Genomic DNA, 18,431 nt, shown 5'->3' with positions numbered 1-18,431 from the left:
TCGTCCCGGAGAACCGAGGCCCCTCAGGAGACCATGGTCCGGGGCGAGATTCGGCCTTCGGGGGGTCTTGCTTCTGGTGAGTGCCCGCTGGGGCGGCTGCGGCGGGTACGGGGAAAAAATTGCTCGGGTGGTTTGATGCTGGAAACTGTCAAGGCGGGAATGTTTGGAGTCTGAAGCGGGAACGAGGTGTTTTGGGGTTTTTTTGAAAGGGAAGCGGGAGGGGAGAGCCCTAGTGGACAGTTTGCACTCATTGAAAAAAACTTTGCTGGCTGCCTGGGGTTTTTAAATTGCTTTTGAAGAAATTAAACATATTTCATTCTGTTGAAGAAGGCTTTCTTAATTTTGCAGTCCTGGGTCTGTTTTGGGCTGGTAGCTGCTCTGTTGGTGCTGGCGTTTGCACTGCTGAGGAGTTACCTTCAGAGCTTAGAGCTGTAAACTAAGCTTAACTTTAAAGCTCTGTTAAATTTAGAAGTGTTTTTTATAAATGTCCAATTGTGACCTAAAGCATCTTGCAAACCACAGTGAAGTTTGGCGCAACTCTGTGTGGGAAGGTAGGTGTTGTCTTGGCTACGTGAACACAGAGGTTTGCATGCCCCAAAACACAGCGTGATGCTCTGTTCTGCTAAATGTTTTCCAGTTTCTTCATGTCTGTCACTCAATACTGCTTTTAAAAAAAGATTTTTTTATTTGTTTGAAGCTTTCCATCAATGCTTTTGACTATAACTGTCACTTGGATCTGATAAAGCTACTCCGCCAGGAGGGAGAGTTGATAAAGCTCAGAAGAGCTCGTCAGAAGATGAGTGAGCTGTTCCCACTTACCGAAGGTACAGACCATTTTCTGCTCTTGTTGTCACCAGAACTGCTTAAGCATCATCCGTGTAAAGTGCTATTGCTTCAGTAGCGAGATAATGTGTTTGTGCCAGGCTTCAAAAATGTTGTTCCACTCCAGAAAAACCTAAAAGAACAGATTTGGCACTTTTAAAACTCTGCGTGCTGCTGGTGTTAATGGCCAGCATTGACCAGATTGTAAAGGTCTCTATGAAACTTTTATTTTAAATAAATTGTGAGTAGTTGTGGAGACTAAAATCACTCCCTTCTCCCTCCTTGGCCCTCTCCCCATTTTTTTAAGTCTGTTATTAAAAAAACTCTCATAAAAATTCAAAAAGTGGATTTAACTTGCTCTCTCTGAACGATGGTGATGTATTCTTCTTTTCAGAAATTTGGTTGGACTGGTTGAAGGATGAGATAAAAATGGCTTCTGAAAGCTCTGAGCGAGAGAAGGTTTATGAGCTGTTTGAGAGAGCTGTGAAAGACTACATCTGTAAGTTGTTAATGTGTGTGTGTATATATATATGCTGTAAAATGTATTGTGTTGCATTCAGGTTCTGGCTTTCTTTTTCTAGAAAAGTTTCTTCCTGCTATTATAATGCAGAAATTGGATCAAAAACATTACTGTGAAGTGATCCTCGGTTTCTCTGAAGCGTTGGAGTTAAGATGATGCTTTAAGTTCTTCTAAACAAATGTTGTAAAAAGTTTAAAATGCATATTTTGCACTTCTTTAATCTCTAAAAGCAGCAGGTGTGGTGCTTGCTTAGGGAATGCTTTCTCTGTTAGCCATTATGGGGTTTCAGCTCTTTCCTTGAGGAAAGTGAACACTACTAAAAGGCTGACTTTCACTCCTGTTGTCTGTGTTGGTTAGCAGTGTCTTTACTGCCGTTTCCACTGTGTGACAGCTTGTTCAGAACGTAGGTACTGTCTGGAAGACAGTTTTCTGGAAACCTGGTGAAGCAAGTAATCCTCCTCCTTCATAGCTACACTGCTCAAGCAGCTGCTGAACAGGCAGGTGTAGGAATCTGGAAGGAGAAGAAGGACCTACTTTAATCTGAGTTCTGTAGGAGTCGGTTGGTGTCAGGAGCCACCGCAAGAATGAAAGAAGACAATTGTAGCAGCTGGTACTGAACCAACAGCATAGAAAAAAACTTTTTTTTGTTACTATATTGGATGGTGAAGAAAATTGTCACATGTTGGTCTATTTGTGGGAGTCTGGGAAGCAGAGAGATGCCTTTTTTATTTTTGAGGGGATTAGATCATCTGTTTCTCATCACTTTGTTTAGGTCCTGAAATCTGGTTGGAATATGCCCAGTATTCAATTGGTGGCATTGGTCAGGAAGGAGGAATTGAGAAAGTTCGCTCAATATTTGAGAGGGCGTTAACTGCAGTGGGACTGCACGTGACAAAGGGAACAGCTTTGTGGGAAGCATACCGCGAGTTTGAGAATGCCATCCTGGAGACAGCACAGGTAAGGCCAGGCTCCTGGGCTCCTGTCAGAAACAAGTTGTGGCGCAGTTTCTGAAGTGACCTGGCGCTGCTCCCTCATTGATCTCCTCTGAGAAAAGAGGCTGTCAGGTCACACAGTTGTTTCTTTTCAGCTGTAGAAATGGGCCCTTTAGTCTGGGAAAAACATTGTGTGTATTTAGTTGATATAGTAATTGATCTGTTTTTAATTAAGGTCATAAAATCTCCTATCCAGAAGCAAAGTTTCACTCGGCTTCTTTAGCTTGGACTGGCAAGGATAGCTTTGAATTGAGTAGCTTCATTATGAAATGGTGTTCTTGCCAGCGCATATTTTTGCACATAGTCAATCATGTTTGCATTTCTAGGCTGTTTTCTACTTCAGCTTTTAACTTATTCATTATTTCACCCTTTTGGTGACTTTTGCGTGCTAGTGCATTATCCCTGGAACATACTGTTTGACATCTGCAAAAGATACCTTTACAAGATGGCCAGAATGTGAATATTTCTTTTTTTCTTTGTCATTTACTACATAAGAGATGAAAGTTAAAAGATGTGCTTGCCCGTGGCAGGGGAGGTGTTGGAACTAGAGGATCTTTAAATGTCCCTTCCAACCCAAACCGTTCTATGAAATGCCCTAACAAAGCAGCAGTGGGAGAACACCCTTTCGTTCACAAACAGAAAGAAAGCTGGAAGTTTTAACTTGTCTGTGCACACACCAGGGGTTTATTGAAAAACTATTTGGCAGCCCGGGGGGTTTGTCCCTAACAAAGCAGCAGTGGGAGAACACCCTTTCGTTCACAAACAGAAAGAAAGCTGGAAGTTTTAACCCCTGGTGTGTGCACAGACAAGTTTATTGAAAAACTATTTGGCAGACCGAGGGGTTTGTGAAATGGCATGATCACATGCAGCTTAGTTTTTTTTCAGGTTATCATTTCCCTGTGCGTGTGTCAGCTTTCGGTGGGGAATGCTTTTCACATTCATCCAGCTTCTGAGTCAACCGATTTCCAAGTTTTCGCTTTCACAGCAGTGACCTGAAATGCGAGTTGGCTGTGTCTGTTCTTTAAGGATCATGTAGTCATTTGGAGCCCAGACCCCCAACCCAGAAACAGTACCCCATCGTATTCATCAGCTCAGGCTTGAGGGAACTGATTAAATTTCAATCCTTTTGTTTGTAGCCAGCTCCTGGCAGCGTTCCATCGCCTGAGCAGCAGCAGATGCTCTGCAGCCAGCTTGAGAAGATCCACACACTGTTCAGGCGCCAGCTGGGGATCCCGCTGTTAGGTAAGAGCTGGTGTGCTCGGAGGGATGGCGTGGATAAGCCGTGTTACGGCGATCCAGGCACTGGTCAGGATTATTCTTCTGGTAGAGCCACACAAAGTGCAGCTGTAGTGTTTGTGAATTGTTTAACCGGTGATATTTGCCTGCCTTTAGGGCCTCTTGAATGATGCACAGATCCCTTTTGTTCAGAGATATTATGACTCATTGCAACTTGGTTTATCTGTTTCTTCAGTGACTAATTTGAGGCTATTCAAAGTAAAAGTGATGAGCACAGAAGGTGACCGTTAGGAGATAGGAATTCAGCTGTGATGATTGCTGCATAAGAACCTTGGTTGGTAGGGAACAGTGCACACTAACAGCTGGATTGTTAGAGTTCTGCCCGATCTGCTCCTTGAGTCCATTTTTCGGGGGCTTTGCTTGTAGGAGAAAGGTCTTTGACTTCTTTGTTTGCATATGGAAAGAATTTAGGTTGGTCTCTTTTCTTTAAAGCCTTGCAAAATCTTGCCACTTCGGTTTTCTAAATCAAAATCCGTAGTTTTAATATATCTTGTCCTGAGTTTGTGTTGTAGTGCACTGTAAAAGACAAAGTGTCTGAACCCTAGAAGCATGCAGTAGGGTGACAGTTAAGATACAAAATTGTAAACAGAAATACAGATGTGTTAGAATCGAGCATTGGTTGAATGTCAATTATTTAGCCCAATAGGTTATTGGTGGGGTTTCATGTCTGCTTTAACAGATATGGAGGCTTCATATGCTGAATATGAGGAGTGGTCAGAAGATCCGATACCAGAGACGACAGTAAAGAATTACAAAAAAGCTCTGCAGCAATTGGAGAAGTGTAAACCCTATGAAGAGGCACTGGTAATGCTGTTACTTATACCTTGTTTTAAAACTAAGAGTAAATTCCTTTGGGGTGATTTTTTTATTTTTTTCAAATTTTATTATTTTTTTAGTCACAGATAAAGCAGTGTGTATAACTGTTGACATTTAGAGGCCAAGCTCTTGGGTGAAATTTTGCATGAGACCTACTCCAAGTAACAGTTGAACTGTTTGAATCATTCTTTGTTCAGAATATTTTAATTTTTTGGTATTCCTGTTTGTTTTATAGCTGAGTGCTGAAACACCAAAGCTTGCAGAATATCAAGCTTACATTGATTTTGAAATGAAAGCAGGTGATCCAGCTCGTATTCAGTTGATCTACGAGAGGGCTTTGGCTGAGAACTGCCTTGTGCCAGATCTTTGGGCGCGCTACAATCAGTATTTGGTAAGGAAAAAACCCCAGATGTTTGCAGTTTTGTCTTCCTGGGTTTTTTACTCTTAGTGGCAGATAAACGAATGAACAGTAAGTTCTACCTCAGTAGTGTCCCATAGTCTTTAAATTCTTCAGAAGATATTTTTCACCTCACCTTTAGTTTCTTCCTGTTTTCAGTGGTGTGTTTATTGATCAAGTGAGCATTTGCTCACTTTTTCCTCTAGCTGTGTGTTTTCTCTGCAGAATTAAACTGGATGTGGGCATCAAGGCTTGCACTACCTGCCAAAGAGTTGTCTAGGTGTAACCAGCTGTGCTGTAAGCCCTGCCGTTGTCTCTGGTAGCTGTGCTGGCTGAATCACAGTGCAGAACAAAAAACTAATTTACCAACAAGCCGAAACAAACCCTGGTGTTCAGCTAGAGGGCTAGTTAGTGCAATTTGAAAATCATATTAAACTTGAGAGGCAGGGCTTTACATATGGACAGATGGTCGATCTATTAGAGATCAGCGTAACTTGCTATGGGAGGCTTATCTAGGCTGAGTTGCTCCATTGTCTCTCTATCTGTTTTAAGGTTTTTGTCTTGGGCTCTCTGGCTAATAGGAACTGAAAACTTCATTGATTATTTCAGGACCGGCAGCTGAAAGTGAAAGAATTGGTTTTGTCTGCTCATGACCGCGCTGTTAGGAACTGTCCCTGGACAGTTGGCCTGTGGATTCGATACCTTTTGGCGATGGAGAGGCATCGAGTTGATCACGGCACTATTTCTGGTAAAGAAAGACTAAAGCAGTTTTGCTGAGCTACAGAACAGAGCTGCTTTCTGCCCTCTGACTAATGCGTGACAAATGGTGACTTGTAGGATGCTGCAGGATTTGTTTTCATCCTGCTGCAATAGTCTTAAAGCTGATGAAATGTACAGGAGCACGCTTCTAGGGCAAAGCTGCTTCCGTTGAGCAGCTTCAATTCTGAGCAAGCAGTGAACAAATTTGAACATTACTGAATTAAACTGGCTTTTACATTCACTTCCTAAACTAATTTCCCATATATTTGCATTTAGAAATGCAAAGTGTTTATGCTTCTTTGTGCTATACACTGTAGCTTGCTAATTTTGTCAATATCTGAAAAGTAAATATGTTTGTGTGGGGTTTTTCCCCATTTTCTTTCAGAAATGTTCGAAAAAGCTCTGAATGCAGGTTTTATTCAGGCAACAGACTACGTAGAAATCTGGCAGGCGTATCTGGATTACTTGAGAAGAAGGGTTGATTTTACACAAGGTATTTAATGTGTGAATAAATGTTTAAACTGTTTCCTATGTACCTCTCTGAAACAGTGGTATTACTTTTTTAACAATTTAACAGTAATTTCATATCTTTCACAAAAATTACTTTCTGGCCAGTTAGTGTCCATAAAAATATATGAACTTAGTTGGTTTAAAGCAGCTCCTTGCTGACAGAATAAGTTGTGCTGTTGCTGCCTTGTATTTTAGGTCCTTGATGCTTTTTTATTATGCATGTAGTGAAGACTTAGTGAAGTAATAATTTCTGGCTCCCCCCATCACCCAGTAACATCATCATGGGTGTTAGGGAAGAAGTTTTAGTGGATGGGAGATGAAAACTTAAATTTCAATTTTAAGGCAATTCTTTCTTTTTTTTCTACAGACTCAAGTAAAGAACTAGAAGAGCTGCGGTCTGCATTTGCGCGTGCTGTGGAGTATTTGAAGCAAGAAGTAGAAGAGCGTAAGTTAAATCCTCCGATATATTGTTTTCTCTTCTTCAAAATGATTTTATAAGACTTAATTCTCCACACAATGTTTAACTTGTTTTCAAGTGTCTAGAACATTTTAAGAAAGCTACAGATAAACATTTCCTCTACAATGTAGAACTTGTTTAATAAACACTTTATTTCCAAAAGCTGTTCACAAACAGTACTTACTTTTGTTCCCAGGATTCAGTGAAAGTGGAGATCCGTCCTGCACCATCATGCAGAACTGGGCAAGAGTTGAGGTGATGTGTCTATCTGCTGTATTTAAGTTGCCAGACTAGAGGAAAGTGCTTCCTTTAACATTCTAACTTGTCCTTTGGCATTTTGTTTGGGTGTCTCAATCCATTTCCCCTCTTCCTCTGCTCCCCCAGTTGAAGAGGCTTAGGGTGGTGGCAGAGATGAAGCACTGCTTTTCAGCTGAGGACTGTGTTTGTGTTTAAGTGCTCTGTTGGGTACATTCATGAATAATGGCAAAAGGAAAAATTCAGAAACAACTATCTATTTTTTTTATAATGACCAAAATGAAATGTATGTGGGAGCCAGAAACCAAGAAGCAGGGAATTACTGTTCAGTAGTAGGGTTGTATTAGGTGTTTGCTTTGTTCACTCAAAGAGGCAGATGTATCTTCGTGGGTTTGTGTGCGTGATCTGTGGTGTTTTCTTGTTGTAGGGGGGGAGGCAGGGAGGGTAATGATGTTGGAACAAATAATCGTAAATTATACTGAGTGCTTTGGATGCTGTGTTTCAGGCCCGCTTATGTAACAACATGCAGAAGGCCAGAGAACTCTGGGACAACATCATGACTAAAGGGAATGCCAAATATGCCAACATGTGGCTGGAGTATTATAACCTGGAAAGGTAAGGGCTTGGCTGGTTGGAGGAGTGAAGTGACTTTCTAGTTTTCTCAGCTGTGTGAGACAAGACTTAGATGCTTGGCGTGGGTATGCTTCATATGGGTTTATGATGTGGTTTGGAGGTTCTCGCAGCAGCTCTGTAGTGTATTCCAGAGGTATTACAGCAACAACGTGTAGTGCGAGTTTGCTGGGGAAGGAGGAAAAACATTTGTATAGAATGCAGTTAACTGTCCTGGCTTGTAATCTTCCTGTGGAGGATTGGCTCCTTACCTCCGTGGTTTCCCCGCTGCAGAGCCCATGGTGACACTCAGCACTGCAGGAAGGCCTTGCATCGAGCCGTGCAGTGCACTAGTGACTACCCAGAGCACGTCTGCGAGGTCCTGCTCACGCTGGAGAGAATAGAAGGTAACTAACTACGTGTCATCTTGTTTTACTCAGTCTAGGTAGCGTCCATTGATACAGAGTGAATTTTGATCTAGTGTTTTGTGTTCTGGTGAAGGCTTATTTTCTTTTGACTACTGTGGTATACACAAGCAGCTCTTTTTTCTTCTTTTCTGGCCTGACTTGGAGCCTGCTGACGTGGATTGGGTTTTTCCATGCCTTTTTGGAGTGGTGCATTATAAATGAGAGGTTTCTCTTCTGCTTGGTTTTTGGTTTCTTTTTCTTTGAAGGTTACTTGTTGTATTTAGAATTTTCACGTGGAATGGTTCATAATAAGAATAAATTTTCTGAACTCATTGACTCTTATTTTTCCCGAATTGTATTTTCAAATTGTGCGAAAGCTAAATATGAGGCCTGTTTGTTGTTTTTTTTTTTTTTACCCCTTAGGAACATTGGAAGACTGGGACGCAGCAGTTCAAAAAACAGAAAACAGATTAGCTCGAGTTAATGAACAAAGAGCAAAGGTCAGAACTTTCTGTGAACTACTGAAGCAGTTGATAGGAAGTACCTGTGTTCAGGTCATGCTTGCCTGACTGTCAGATTTCTAATGTTGGTTCCCATAGATAAGCCTGAATTGTCTTAAAGCCTCAGAATTATTGATTTTAGTTGAAAACTGTGGTTTATGTCTTCTGATGCTTTTTATCTTTCACCCTTTGACCCTTGGATGGATACAAGGGTAACATGCACTCCAGGAAAGCTGTAAGAGCAAAGGAGTGAAAGGTCCTCTAAATGATGATCCCATTAGTGCTGTGCTTAATGTAGCTTAGGAGAAAACCCTCCAAGTTCACTGCTTCAGAAAATAGCATGTAAGAATGCTCTGTAATCTACAGGCAGTAGAAAACATCTTGCATACTTGCAGGCTGCTGAGAAGGAAGCTGCTCTGGCAAAGCAGGAGGAGGAGAAGGCTGAGCAACGAAAACAGGCTCGGGCAGAAAAGAAAGCTTCCAAAAAGGCTAAAAAACCCAGGACTGGAGACAAGCGCAAAGCAGAGGATGGTGATGAGGGTGAATGGGGACAAGAAGAAGAAGGTAAAAAATTAAAACTTCAGACCCCTGGCAACAGGGTTATCAGTTGCCTCCCTTCAGTTAGAGGCAGATGGGGAGTGCCATCAGTGGTGTCTTCAGAATTGCTGTATTTTCAGGGTCTGTTTCTCCTAGGAGGTCTTCAGTGTGGTAATGAAATGAAAACAAGACTAAATGGTTTTTGACCAACAGTAGTATATGTTTATAAGAACTTCTAGAGGTGTTTTAGGTTTTTACTATTTAAGAGAAATATTGTGATTTTTTTTGTTTGTTTTTTAACTTTCCTGGCTCATCAAATGATGCCTAGGCAGGGATCTAAATTACTTTATTCAGTACAGTTAGCAGTCTGTTGGAAGGGGGTAGCAGAAGATTTTAATAGATTGCTGCCCCTGGGGGTTTTGGGAGCTTTTAGACGTTTGTGTTTCTAACTTAAAAAAACCCAACCCCATTAGACAATGAAAGAACATGAATCAGTAGTTGTAACTGACAGAAAAAAGGAAAAAATATCCCTGTTGCTTTCATCTAAATACTTGCTGCCTTGGTCAAATAATCTGTTGTTACTCATTCTTAAAAACATGAGAGAGGTTTTTATTTTGTGTCTTTAAGACATGTCATTGTATTTGTGGTTCCAGATTCCACCGCGGTAATTTCAATGGTGAATGAAATGATGTCATTTTTTTCTAGTAAGGCTTTCAATTTCATTCATCAGCAGAGCAGCCCAGCAAGAGGCACAAGGGAGATGGCGATGGCGTGCTTGTTGAAGACATGGAGGTAGAAACCGGGCTGTTTGGAAGAAGTGGACCTGAAAAGCCAGATCGGCCAACAAACCAAAAGGAAAAAGCATCTACCAGTCGAAAAGACATCCCCAGAGTTTTACATGACAGCAGTAAAGATAGTGTCACCGTCTTTGTCAGCAACCTTTCCTACAACATGGCAGATCCTGAAGTGAAACTGAAAGAGCTCTTTGAGAGCTGTGGGGAGGTGGCAGAAATCCGTCCAGTGTTCAGCAACAAGGGGACTTTCCGGGGCTACTGCTACGTAGAATTCAAGGAAGAAAAATCTGCTCTCCAAGCTCTTGGCTTGGATCGTAAAGTTGTGGAGGGAAGACCAATGTTTGTTTCGCCGTGTGTTGACAAAAACAAGAATCCAGACTTTAAGGTAAACTTTTTATTCTTTCAGGTAATGGGTTGAACGGTGGGACTGCATAGGAAAGCTGGCAGAATGCTGCTTCCAGAGGGCTCACATCTAATGAACTCAACGTTGTGCTAGTTTGGAATGGTGATGTTATGGCTTAGCAGTAAAACTGTTTTCGGGGAGTTCTTGCATCCTGCATTACTTTGCCATAAAGCAGGATTGACACTAGCAGATTTCTGCAAATCTTGAAGCAAATCTGAGTAGCTTGTTAATGGTGCGATGTACCCAGGCTCTTCCTTGAGCATCTTGACCTGTGAAGTACTTTTTTTTGGTTGAGTCATACAGCTGTGGGCATGTATTACACAACCCACTCATTCCTGTTAATGGTCTGCACTGGAGACCAGTTGTGTAATTGGGGGTTTTGTGCAGTATGACGTTACTGTGAGAAAAACTTAATGTTCAAATAGTGAGAGCTGAGCAAGAAGATATCGATGGCTGGTCCTTGTGAAGGAGACATAGATGCTTAGAAGCATTTATCTGCAAGTTCTTGGTGTATGCCTGTACTACTGCTAGCTTTTTGGATCACACAAATATGAATTACTCTGGTAATGTTTTGGGGGTGTAATAGATGGAAATCCTTTGAGTCTCTGGCTGGTTTGCAAACTAACAGCCTTTTTGTTTCTTCAGGTGTTCAGGTATAGCACTACACTGGAGAAACACAAACTGTTTATATCTGGTTTGCCATTTTCCTGTACTAAGGAAGAGCTGGAAGAAGTGTGTAAAGCACATGGGAACGTGAAAGACATTCGGCTGGTCACCAACCGAGCTGGAAAACCCAAGGTAGGCATCCTTAATGCACTCTTCATTTTAAGAAATGCTCGAAAAATAAACTCTTCATGAAGTTTGGATGCAGAAAGTAGGTTTTATATCTTAGAAGTTGCCAACCTGGCTCTGCATTAAAAGTCTGCAAAGAATACTTGTTTTTAAAGTAACTGACTAGAGAGGGTTCACCTGGTATAACTGATTCTCCTCCTCCCTTTCTCCCGTTTCCTGAGGCTATTGTTCATAACACCTGCTGCAGTAATAGATTTGCCAGTGAGAAACGAGCCACCTCGCTCTGACAGAGCTCATTATTTCCATCCCAGAATAAATGGGTCCTTGTTAAATTAGAGACTCTAAACCAGCTGCTGCTCTGCCAGAGTTCTACCTGACACCTCGGCCTTGTCTGTGTGCTGGGCGCTTCTGAGAGGAGCCAGCCTGCTGATGGTGTGCTTCTATTTTCTAGCTCTTGGTGATATCTCAAGTACAGTTCCTGTGCTCTCATGTGTACCTTGCATCTTGCAATCCACGTTCTGAGCTTAGTTTCAGCTGGGATTCTGTCTAAACCCAAAATAAATGTACTTTGAATATTATAGAAAATCTGATGCATTTCCTGTGAAACTGGATAATCCCAAAAATACAGCTTAAGGGTTTGAATGTCATGTAGAGGAGTAACAATAGAACGGGGGGGTGATGCCTCTCTTCTTCCACAAATTAGGGCATTTTGAATGAGCGTCAAAAAATGCAGCTTGTAGACTTGTGTGGACAGGGTTTTTTTTTTTTAGCTAAAGAATACTACGACTCTCAGCCATGTTGAGGTCTGCTTTCTGAACGGTTTTCTTATCAGTTGGCCAAATTATTAGCAAAAGCTATCATGCAGAGAAAGAAGTACTAAAACTAATGTAGGTTTATGTCTTTCCTTATGCAGGGCCTGGCCTATGTGGAGTATGAAAACGAAGCCCAGGCCTCCCAGGCTGTGCTGAAGATGGATGGCCTGACAGTGAAGGAGCACGTCATCAAGGTGGCGATCAGTAACCCACCCTTGCGAAAGCTGCCGGAGAAGCCTGAGGCAGGCAGAGCCTCGCAGTTTGCGGTACCACGGCAGGTTTATGGAGCGTAAGTAGTAGTGAGGGAGACTGGCAATGCTTAAAAAGGAAATACTGGGTTTCTTTATACACTAAAATGTAGGAATCTCATCTAGAACATGAGAGAACATTTAAAAGGTGCTGAACCATCAAAATTTGTGTTGCTGCATTGATAAGGAAAAGCAGATTTTCTTCTTTATCAATAGAAACAGGTCTGTAGTGACTGAGAGTATCAGGCATTGGACCTCTCATTGGATCTGATGTTAGCACCTGAGCGCTAACAGCTTCCACGTCCTCTCCTGGAGGAACGGCCATAGTTCACAGTGAGCACCGATGCTGCTCTTGCATCTCTTAGAGTGCTCCTGCTGCTCAGTATTGCGTTGGTGCTGCAGTGTACATGCCCTGTAGATAAACACGGAGCTTCAGTTTCTGGGGACGGCTGGGCGGTTGTTTTCTGCCAGGCCTGAGGTATAGTGTTTCAAAGGGCACCTGTTGAAAGGTTTGCAGTACTTATTACTGCAACAAATGACAGGAGTAATATTTAAATGAGTGTTCCTCGTAGTGAACAACATCCTTTTTGTTTCCTCAAGCTAAACCAGTATGTTCAAAGAGCACTGGGGTATTTTTAAATACCATTTTTTGTTCTTCAGGCGAGGGAAAGGGAGGACTCAGCTCTCGATGATGCCTCGTGCGTTACAGCGCCAGAGTAATCCTGCAGCTAAGGCAGAGAATGGCATGGTCCAGAACTCACCAGCAACTTCATCCAAACCCCCTGAGGAGACGAAAAAGATGTCCAATGCTGATTTTGCCAACATGCTACTGAAAAAGTGAGCAAAAAGTCTGCAATCAGCTGGTCTGGTAAAATGTGAAATGCCTTTATGGAAGCCATGTTGTGTCCTTATGCTAGCAAGGAGAGAACGCCAGTCGCAATCATGTGTAAATACTGTTCTGGACTACCGCATCCATTGAGATCAGTGTAGGATGGTACAAATCCAGTATTTTCCTCTCTTTCTAAGAGCAAAGAGTTACACGATGTTCTGGTAAAATGGCGTTATATGATTCCTCATATTGAGGGTAACAAGGGAGGAAATATTTTGTGTACAGGTTGGATGGCACATCAAGTTTTATGAATACTTTACAAATCTTTCTCTTTCATTAACGAATGAGATGCAATGTGAAAGCCTAGTGCTAACCCTGTCGAGCTCCACTGGTCAGTTCAGATGGTGATTGCAGTCATTCTCTCTGAAAACAAGCCCCTTTTACACCCACCCCCACACACACACACACACACACAGGGACATTCATCTCCTTCCATTAAGAGTTCAACGGCAGATGCTAGTAACTTCACCACAATGGCCTATTTTAGTATTGGGAGAGTTTCTATACATATGTGCGTATATGTATATACACAAATATACATATATATGGATTCACTTAAGGTTCTGTTCAAGTTGACCTGTTTTTTATATTGTGTATTTGTAAAAGACATTGAAATTATTATTTGTGTCAGGAGATAATATTTAGCTCTGGTAATTTTTGTTTCCCATACAAGTTGTACATGCTGTTGCTGAGGACCATTTTTTTTTGCATTGTTTTTGCTAGCTAGCTCATATGTCTTTTTGCAGGTGGTTTCTGTATGGTTTTGTACAAACGTGAAGTGCAAGCTGACATTTCTTGGTTTATTAAACTCAAGTTCTCAAAGGTTTTCTATAAATACTGTGGCTTTTGTTTAAATGTGGGTGTTGGAATTGCACTTGTCTTCTGGCAGCTGGGTAATCCTGATGTACCTCGCCTCTCAGGTGCACTGCGATACAGTGTCACTGACATAGCTTTAAGTAGCTCATTCCATCTAGACCGAACATCCTGAAACCACTTCTGTAATCACCTCAGGCTTTAAACTAGTCTGGTACGTGATCTTGGATAGAAATACTACTGCTTGGCAACTCCATCTGCTGCTAACTCTGGAAGTCACCACACGCAGGGGCTGATGTGAGGGGGGACCCCGGTACCGAGTTCACTTGTACAACACAAGCACTGCTGCAAATAAACCCTGTTTTCAGTGCTTACAGTCTGTGCTGCTTTGACTTGGCTTTACTTAGAAATGAGGATCTGCTTTGTAGCTTCAAACCGTGTAACAGCAGCAGCGGTGGTCATACAGCAAGGGACAGAGTTCTGTCAGGGTTTGTTCCCAGTCCAGTGTGTGGCCTCTGCTGTGCCAGATGCTGGGGCTAGCCGGCCGGTATTGCGCTGCTGAGATGATGGAATTGTAGCTCAAAACCAGCTTGGAATCATTCTAATTTAAACACTTTGAATATGAAGCTTTGATGGGCAGGGTGGGACTGCTTAGGCTGGCCTTGCCCCGATGGCAGGCAGGCATGTACACCACACTAGTGATGAATTCCGTTTCCTTTGGCTGCTGGGGCTGGAGCTGCTGGTTCGGAGCCCTCGGTACTGCTGCAGTGCGGTTGTACGCAGCTGAGGGAGCCAGGATGGGAACTGTGCAGCTTGCTACTCCGTGACCTGAGCTGTGACCATTTCTTAGTTCACTGCAGCAGAAAAGGGTTTTGAGAACAGCCTATTCCAAACAAACGCTTTAATATTAAAATAGTTTATTAATCTGTTACTAAAATAACATTTATTTCTTTTTTTTCCCCAGAGCTCTAAAGTGCAGGTTTACTTATCCTTGCCTTGCACTACAAAAATAAGCATGCTGTGTAAGGACAGAGCAACCTTTTTTTACTTGCTCTCCCTGGCAGCAGTAATCGGCATACAAGCACAGAGTGGTGCTGCGGGATATAGATAACTCCCAGTCTTGACCTATGCTTGTATAAAATGTGTCAGAACTACCCTGCAGGTAAGAGAGAGTTAGAAGGGAAGAAACTTAATGCAGGCCTGGGCCAGTCTAACAGTTTATGCTGTTTTGCAAGGGGTTTAAGCTTAACAGCACTCTAAACTGGACTGAATTGAAGTTTTCTGAACTTGGAGGTGTTGTGACCAATTCTGCTGTTACAGAACGGGCAGGCAGGGATGGAGGGAGCTGTTCTTCTGTTAGGCTGCAGGTGCTTTTACCTTAAAAGCAGAGATAAAGTATGCTGCTTTGAATTGCACAGCAGCTTCCAAGTCCTATGCTAACTGCCACTGCAGCCCAGAGAGGCCTCGTGGGATTCTTTCCCCATTTATCACAGTAATAATGTGACCTAATAATTAATTGCAAAAAGTTGTCTTGTGCAGATTGAAGGAACACCGTTTTTGGCCAACTTGCTGTACACACTCTTACCAAATTGGCAGAACTGATGAAGGTTGTGTCATGGTTATGTAGAACAACCTTTTCTGCCCACAGCTTCGCAGAAGCAAGTTCTTCGCAGACCCTGACCTGAACTGTCTGAGGACAGTCCCAGGGCTCCTGCATGATGAGGTGGGGTCTGAAGCGAGGCCTCGCAGCATTAGGTAGTCCCTCTGTCTGAAGGAGAGCAAAAGCACCTCCCAGTTCAGTGGAATAATTGGAGAGCATTGCTTCTTTCATTCCAGTCACATCATCTTAAACCAGATACTTCCCACTTCTTGTACAAAACTCACCCCAGGAAAGGCAACTGAAAGTAAACATGCAAAGTGCTGCTGAAAACAGAAACAGGAAGGGAGAGCTGCCTTTGAACAGGGGTTCAGCCTCCTTCCTGATCAGCACTGTCAAACATGTCTGACTGCTAGGGAAGAGCCTGATTAACACGGCTGGGAGAGTGCTCTTACTGCCAGGGTTGTGTTTTGGGTTTTTTTGGACAACAGGGAAGAGGTAACAAAGGCCAGAACTCAGTTAAGACTTTATCTTACCTAGCAGCTCCTTGATGAGGTAAAACAATGCTGTTGACTGACTAGGTGAAGGGTTGTGATTGAAGCAGCTTCTCAAAACTTAATTTGAAGGAGAAATTAAACTCCATTTCAGCCTGTTGAGCCCTTCTGACACCTCTCCCCACCTCCTTCCAGCAGCATAAGCAAGTTATAGTGCACAATCAACATCAACAGTTCATATTTCAGCTTAGCATAATGTATATAAATAAATTATATTAACTTAATCAAATGTAAGACACTTTAAATAAATGAAATGCTAAAGAGTGACACCTCCTGTTGTCAGGAATACTGAGTGGCTTGGCATTCTGTTCTCCCATGTGTTCATTGGCTCCTGAATGTCCTCCACAACCCTCAAGTCTTGACGGGGATAGTCTGTTTGTACCCAGTACTGCTGCCGTCTGCTTCAGGTAAGCCCACGGAGTATTCCGTGGTGGCAATGAGCAACATGTCCAGAGTTGTCTCAGTACACTTGGCGATAAAGCGTATGAAAGGCCTCACGTCGCCCTCGTTGGCAACTTCTAGGACGTGGTAATACTCGGCCCGTTGCTCCTTGCGGATTGTGATGGGCGGGTAGCCTGCCTGCATGAGGATGAGGTTCATTAACAGGCGTGAGGTCCTTCCGTTGCCATCTACAAACGGATGGATGTAAACCAACTTGTAGTGGGCTAACGCAGCAAATTCTACAGGGTGCAAGCTCATGGCATCTTCTGAGTTCATCCACTGCACAAACTCCTGCATCTGTTTCTTGACATCCTGAGGATGTGGTGGGATGTGATGTCCTACAAACACCTGAGTAGCCCTGAACCGCCCTGCCTCCACTGGGTCGGCGTAGCCCAGCACCCTCCGGTGGATCTCCAGGATGTCGGTGATGGTTACGGAGCCTATCCGCGATACCAGCGTGGTGTTGACATATTTCAAAGCTGCATGCATGCCGATCACCTCGTTCTGCTCCACTAAGCTTTTTCCAGGAACAGCGTATCTGCTCTCGATGATGTGTCGTATTTCTGACAGCGTCAGAGTGTTTCCTTCGATAGCAACTGTGTGGTAGATGTGGTGATAATAGGACTCCTCCATCACTCGGCGCAGGGCAGAATTCCCTTTGGGGATGGCCATCACTTTTTTCACCTTGCTGTCAATGATGCTGAAATACCTCTGATCTATCTCTTCAACTAAAGGCAGCGTCCGGTCCCGATTGATCAGAGCCTTCTCGTTGCAGGGAGAAATGGTTAGTGCTTTGGAGTACAAATAGTCAGCTTGAAGAATGTCTTTTTCCTCTTCAGAAAAGATCCCAAATTCGTTCAGGGCATCCACGTAATCAGGGTCCATTTTGAGGGCGTACACAAAGAGTTTGTGGGCTTTCTCCCGCTTTCCTTGGCGCTTCATTTCGAGGGCTTGATTCAGAGCTGCTTTGGCTTCTAACTTCACTTCTGAAATGCAACAATATTGGTTAGATAAGGGGGTAGTGAGTTCTACTGAAAACCTCTGGACACTGTCGCTGTTCACTGATATAAAAATTAAAGCCCGGGGATAAGAACTACACCCGAGAACTTGTATCCCAGCCTTTGCCAAGCTGTGAGTGCAGAGGCTTGTGACACGTTTACAGGGCGAGTACGTAGCAGCAGAGCTGTTCCTGGCAGGAAGCAGAGTGAGGCAGGATCTGCGAGCAGCACGGCTCAGGCTGGCCGCAGGCACGTAGCCATCCTGGCAAAACTCGCTTTAGCCGCCGGGCTGCTTAGTGTGGGAGGCCACAGTCTTAAATATATTCTCTTGGCAATAAAGCCAGTTCTCTTGCTAGAAGCGCAGTCCCCAGCTGCTTAGCAGCGCTTCTGTTTTTTCACTGAACTATCAAACATCTTCCCAGTGATAACAGCTTTACTACAAACAAAGACACAGTGCTGGAATTGCAATGGTTCCTTTGGATGTTTTCCAAATTAACATCCTGTTTTTTTTTCAGCCTGGTGTCGGCAGGAAGGCTGTTCTATGACAGCCAGGATTTCAGGATTGATGCCATCTATCCCAGGTTACTGTGTATTGCAACACCCCTCCCTATTCCAGTTACCTTCACAGAACTTACTAGTACCGAAAGCATGAGGAAAGGCTTCCGAGAGACGCCACAGCGCCGGGCAGCGGAATGCAGTCAGGCTGCTGCCGATGGCGTGTCTGACCTCTGGGTCACTTACAGCTGATGTTAATTTGCAGTTGGGGAGTGAGAGTTCATTACCATGATGGGGTAGAGGAGATCAGCAGGGAGGGGGTGCAGATCTCTAAATGTGCATTGTTATTGTGCAGCACCTCAGCTGTTCCCTGTCCCATCCAGGGACACTCTTACCTGGTTCAGCACCAGCAGCTCCAGCCCGTTGGAGGTCACGCTCAGTCCGGTTGTTTGTCCTTTGTATCTGGTGACCCCTGAGGAGCCCACGCCCAGTTTACTTTTCAGGAAGGAGAGTCCTCTGAGCACGGCATGGCACTGCTCTTCCACAGCAGCCAGCGGGAGCAGCAGCATCACCAGCGAGCTCAGGCAGAGCAGGAGCACGGCCGCCCACCTGATGCGCACCCACAGGGTCATCCATTTCAGCTCGGCATCAGTCGCCTTGGCCACGAGATTCATCCTGCTTCCAGCGCGGGCACGAGGAACATCTCCCTTCCCGCTGA

General features: G+C 43.6%; 2 protein-coding genes across 2 annotated transcripts; one reads left to right on the top strand and one right to left on the bottom strand.

Annotated features, from left to right (window-relative positions):
• The first annotated feature begins 33 nt into the window (after positions 1-33).
• Positions 34-13,627, top strand: SART3 (squamous cell carcinoma antigen recognized by T cells 3). Its single transcript, XM_010082827.1, has 19 exons — positions 34-105; positions 698-824; positions 1,217-1,321; positions 2,115-2,299; positions 3,471-3,576; positions 4,310-4,434; positions 4,682-4,837; positions 5,453-5,591; positions 5,988-6,095; positions 6,480-6,557; positions 6,766-6,824; positions 7,330-7,439; positions 7,728-7,840; positions 8,264-8,340; positions 8,736-8,904; positions 9,608-10,056; positions 10,720-10,872; positions 11,780-11,967; positions 12,587-13,627. The coding sequence occupies exons 1-19, from the start codon at positions 34-36 to the stop codon at positions 12,765-12,767; spliced, it is 2,700 nt and encodes an 899-aa protein (XP_010081129.1). The 3' UTR covers positions 12,768-13,627.
• Positions 13,628-15,981: 2,354 nt separating this feature from the next.
• FICD (FIC domain containing) lies at positions 15,982-18,423 on the bottom strand. Its single transcript, XM_010082826.1, has 3 exons — positions 18,101-18,423; positions 17,495-17,510; positions 15,982-17,198 (listed from the first exon to the last, which is right to left on the bottom strand). The coding sequence occupies exons 1-3, from the start codon at positions 18,385-18,387 to the stop codon at positions 16,131-16,133; spliced, it is 1,371 nt and encodes a 456-aa protein (XP_010081128.1). The 5' UTR covers positions 18,388-18,423; the 3' UTR covers positions 15,982-16,130.
• Between the last annotated feature and the right edge of the window lie 8 nt (positions 18,424-18,431).

The sequence above is a fragment of the Pterocles gutturalis genome, unplaced genomic scaffold, assembly GCF_000699245.1.
Source record: "Pterocles gutturalis isolate BGI_N339 unplaced genomic scaffold, ASM69924v1 scaffold6435, whole genome shotgun sequence".
NCBI lineage: Eukaryota > Metazoa > Chordata > Aves > Pterocliformes > Pteroclidae > Pterocles > Pterocles gutturalis.
Note: the sequence above shows the minus strand (reverse complement) of the source record. Positions and strands in the feature narration are given on the sequence as shown.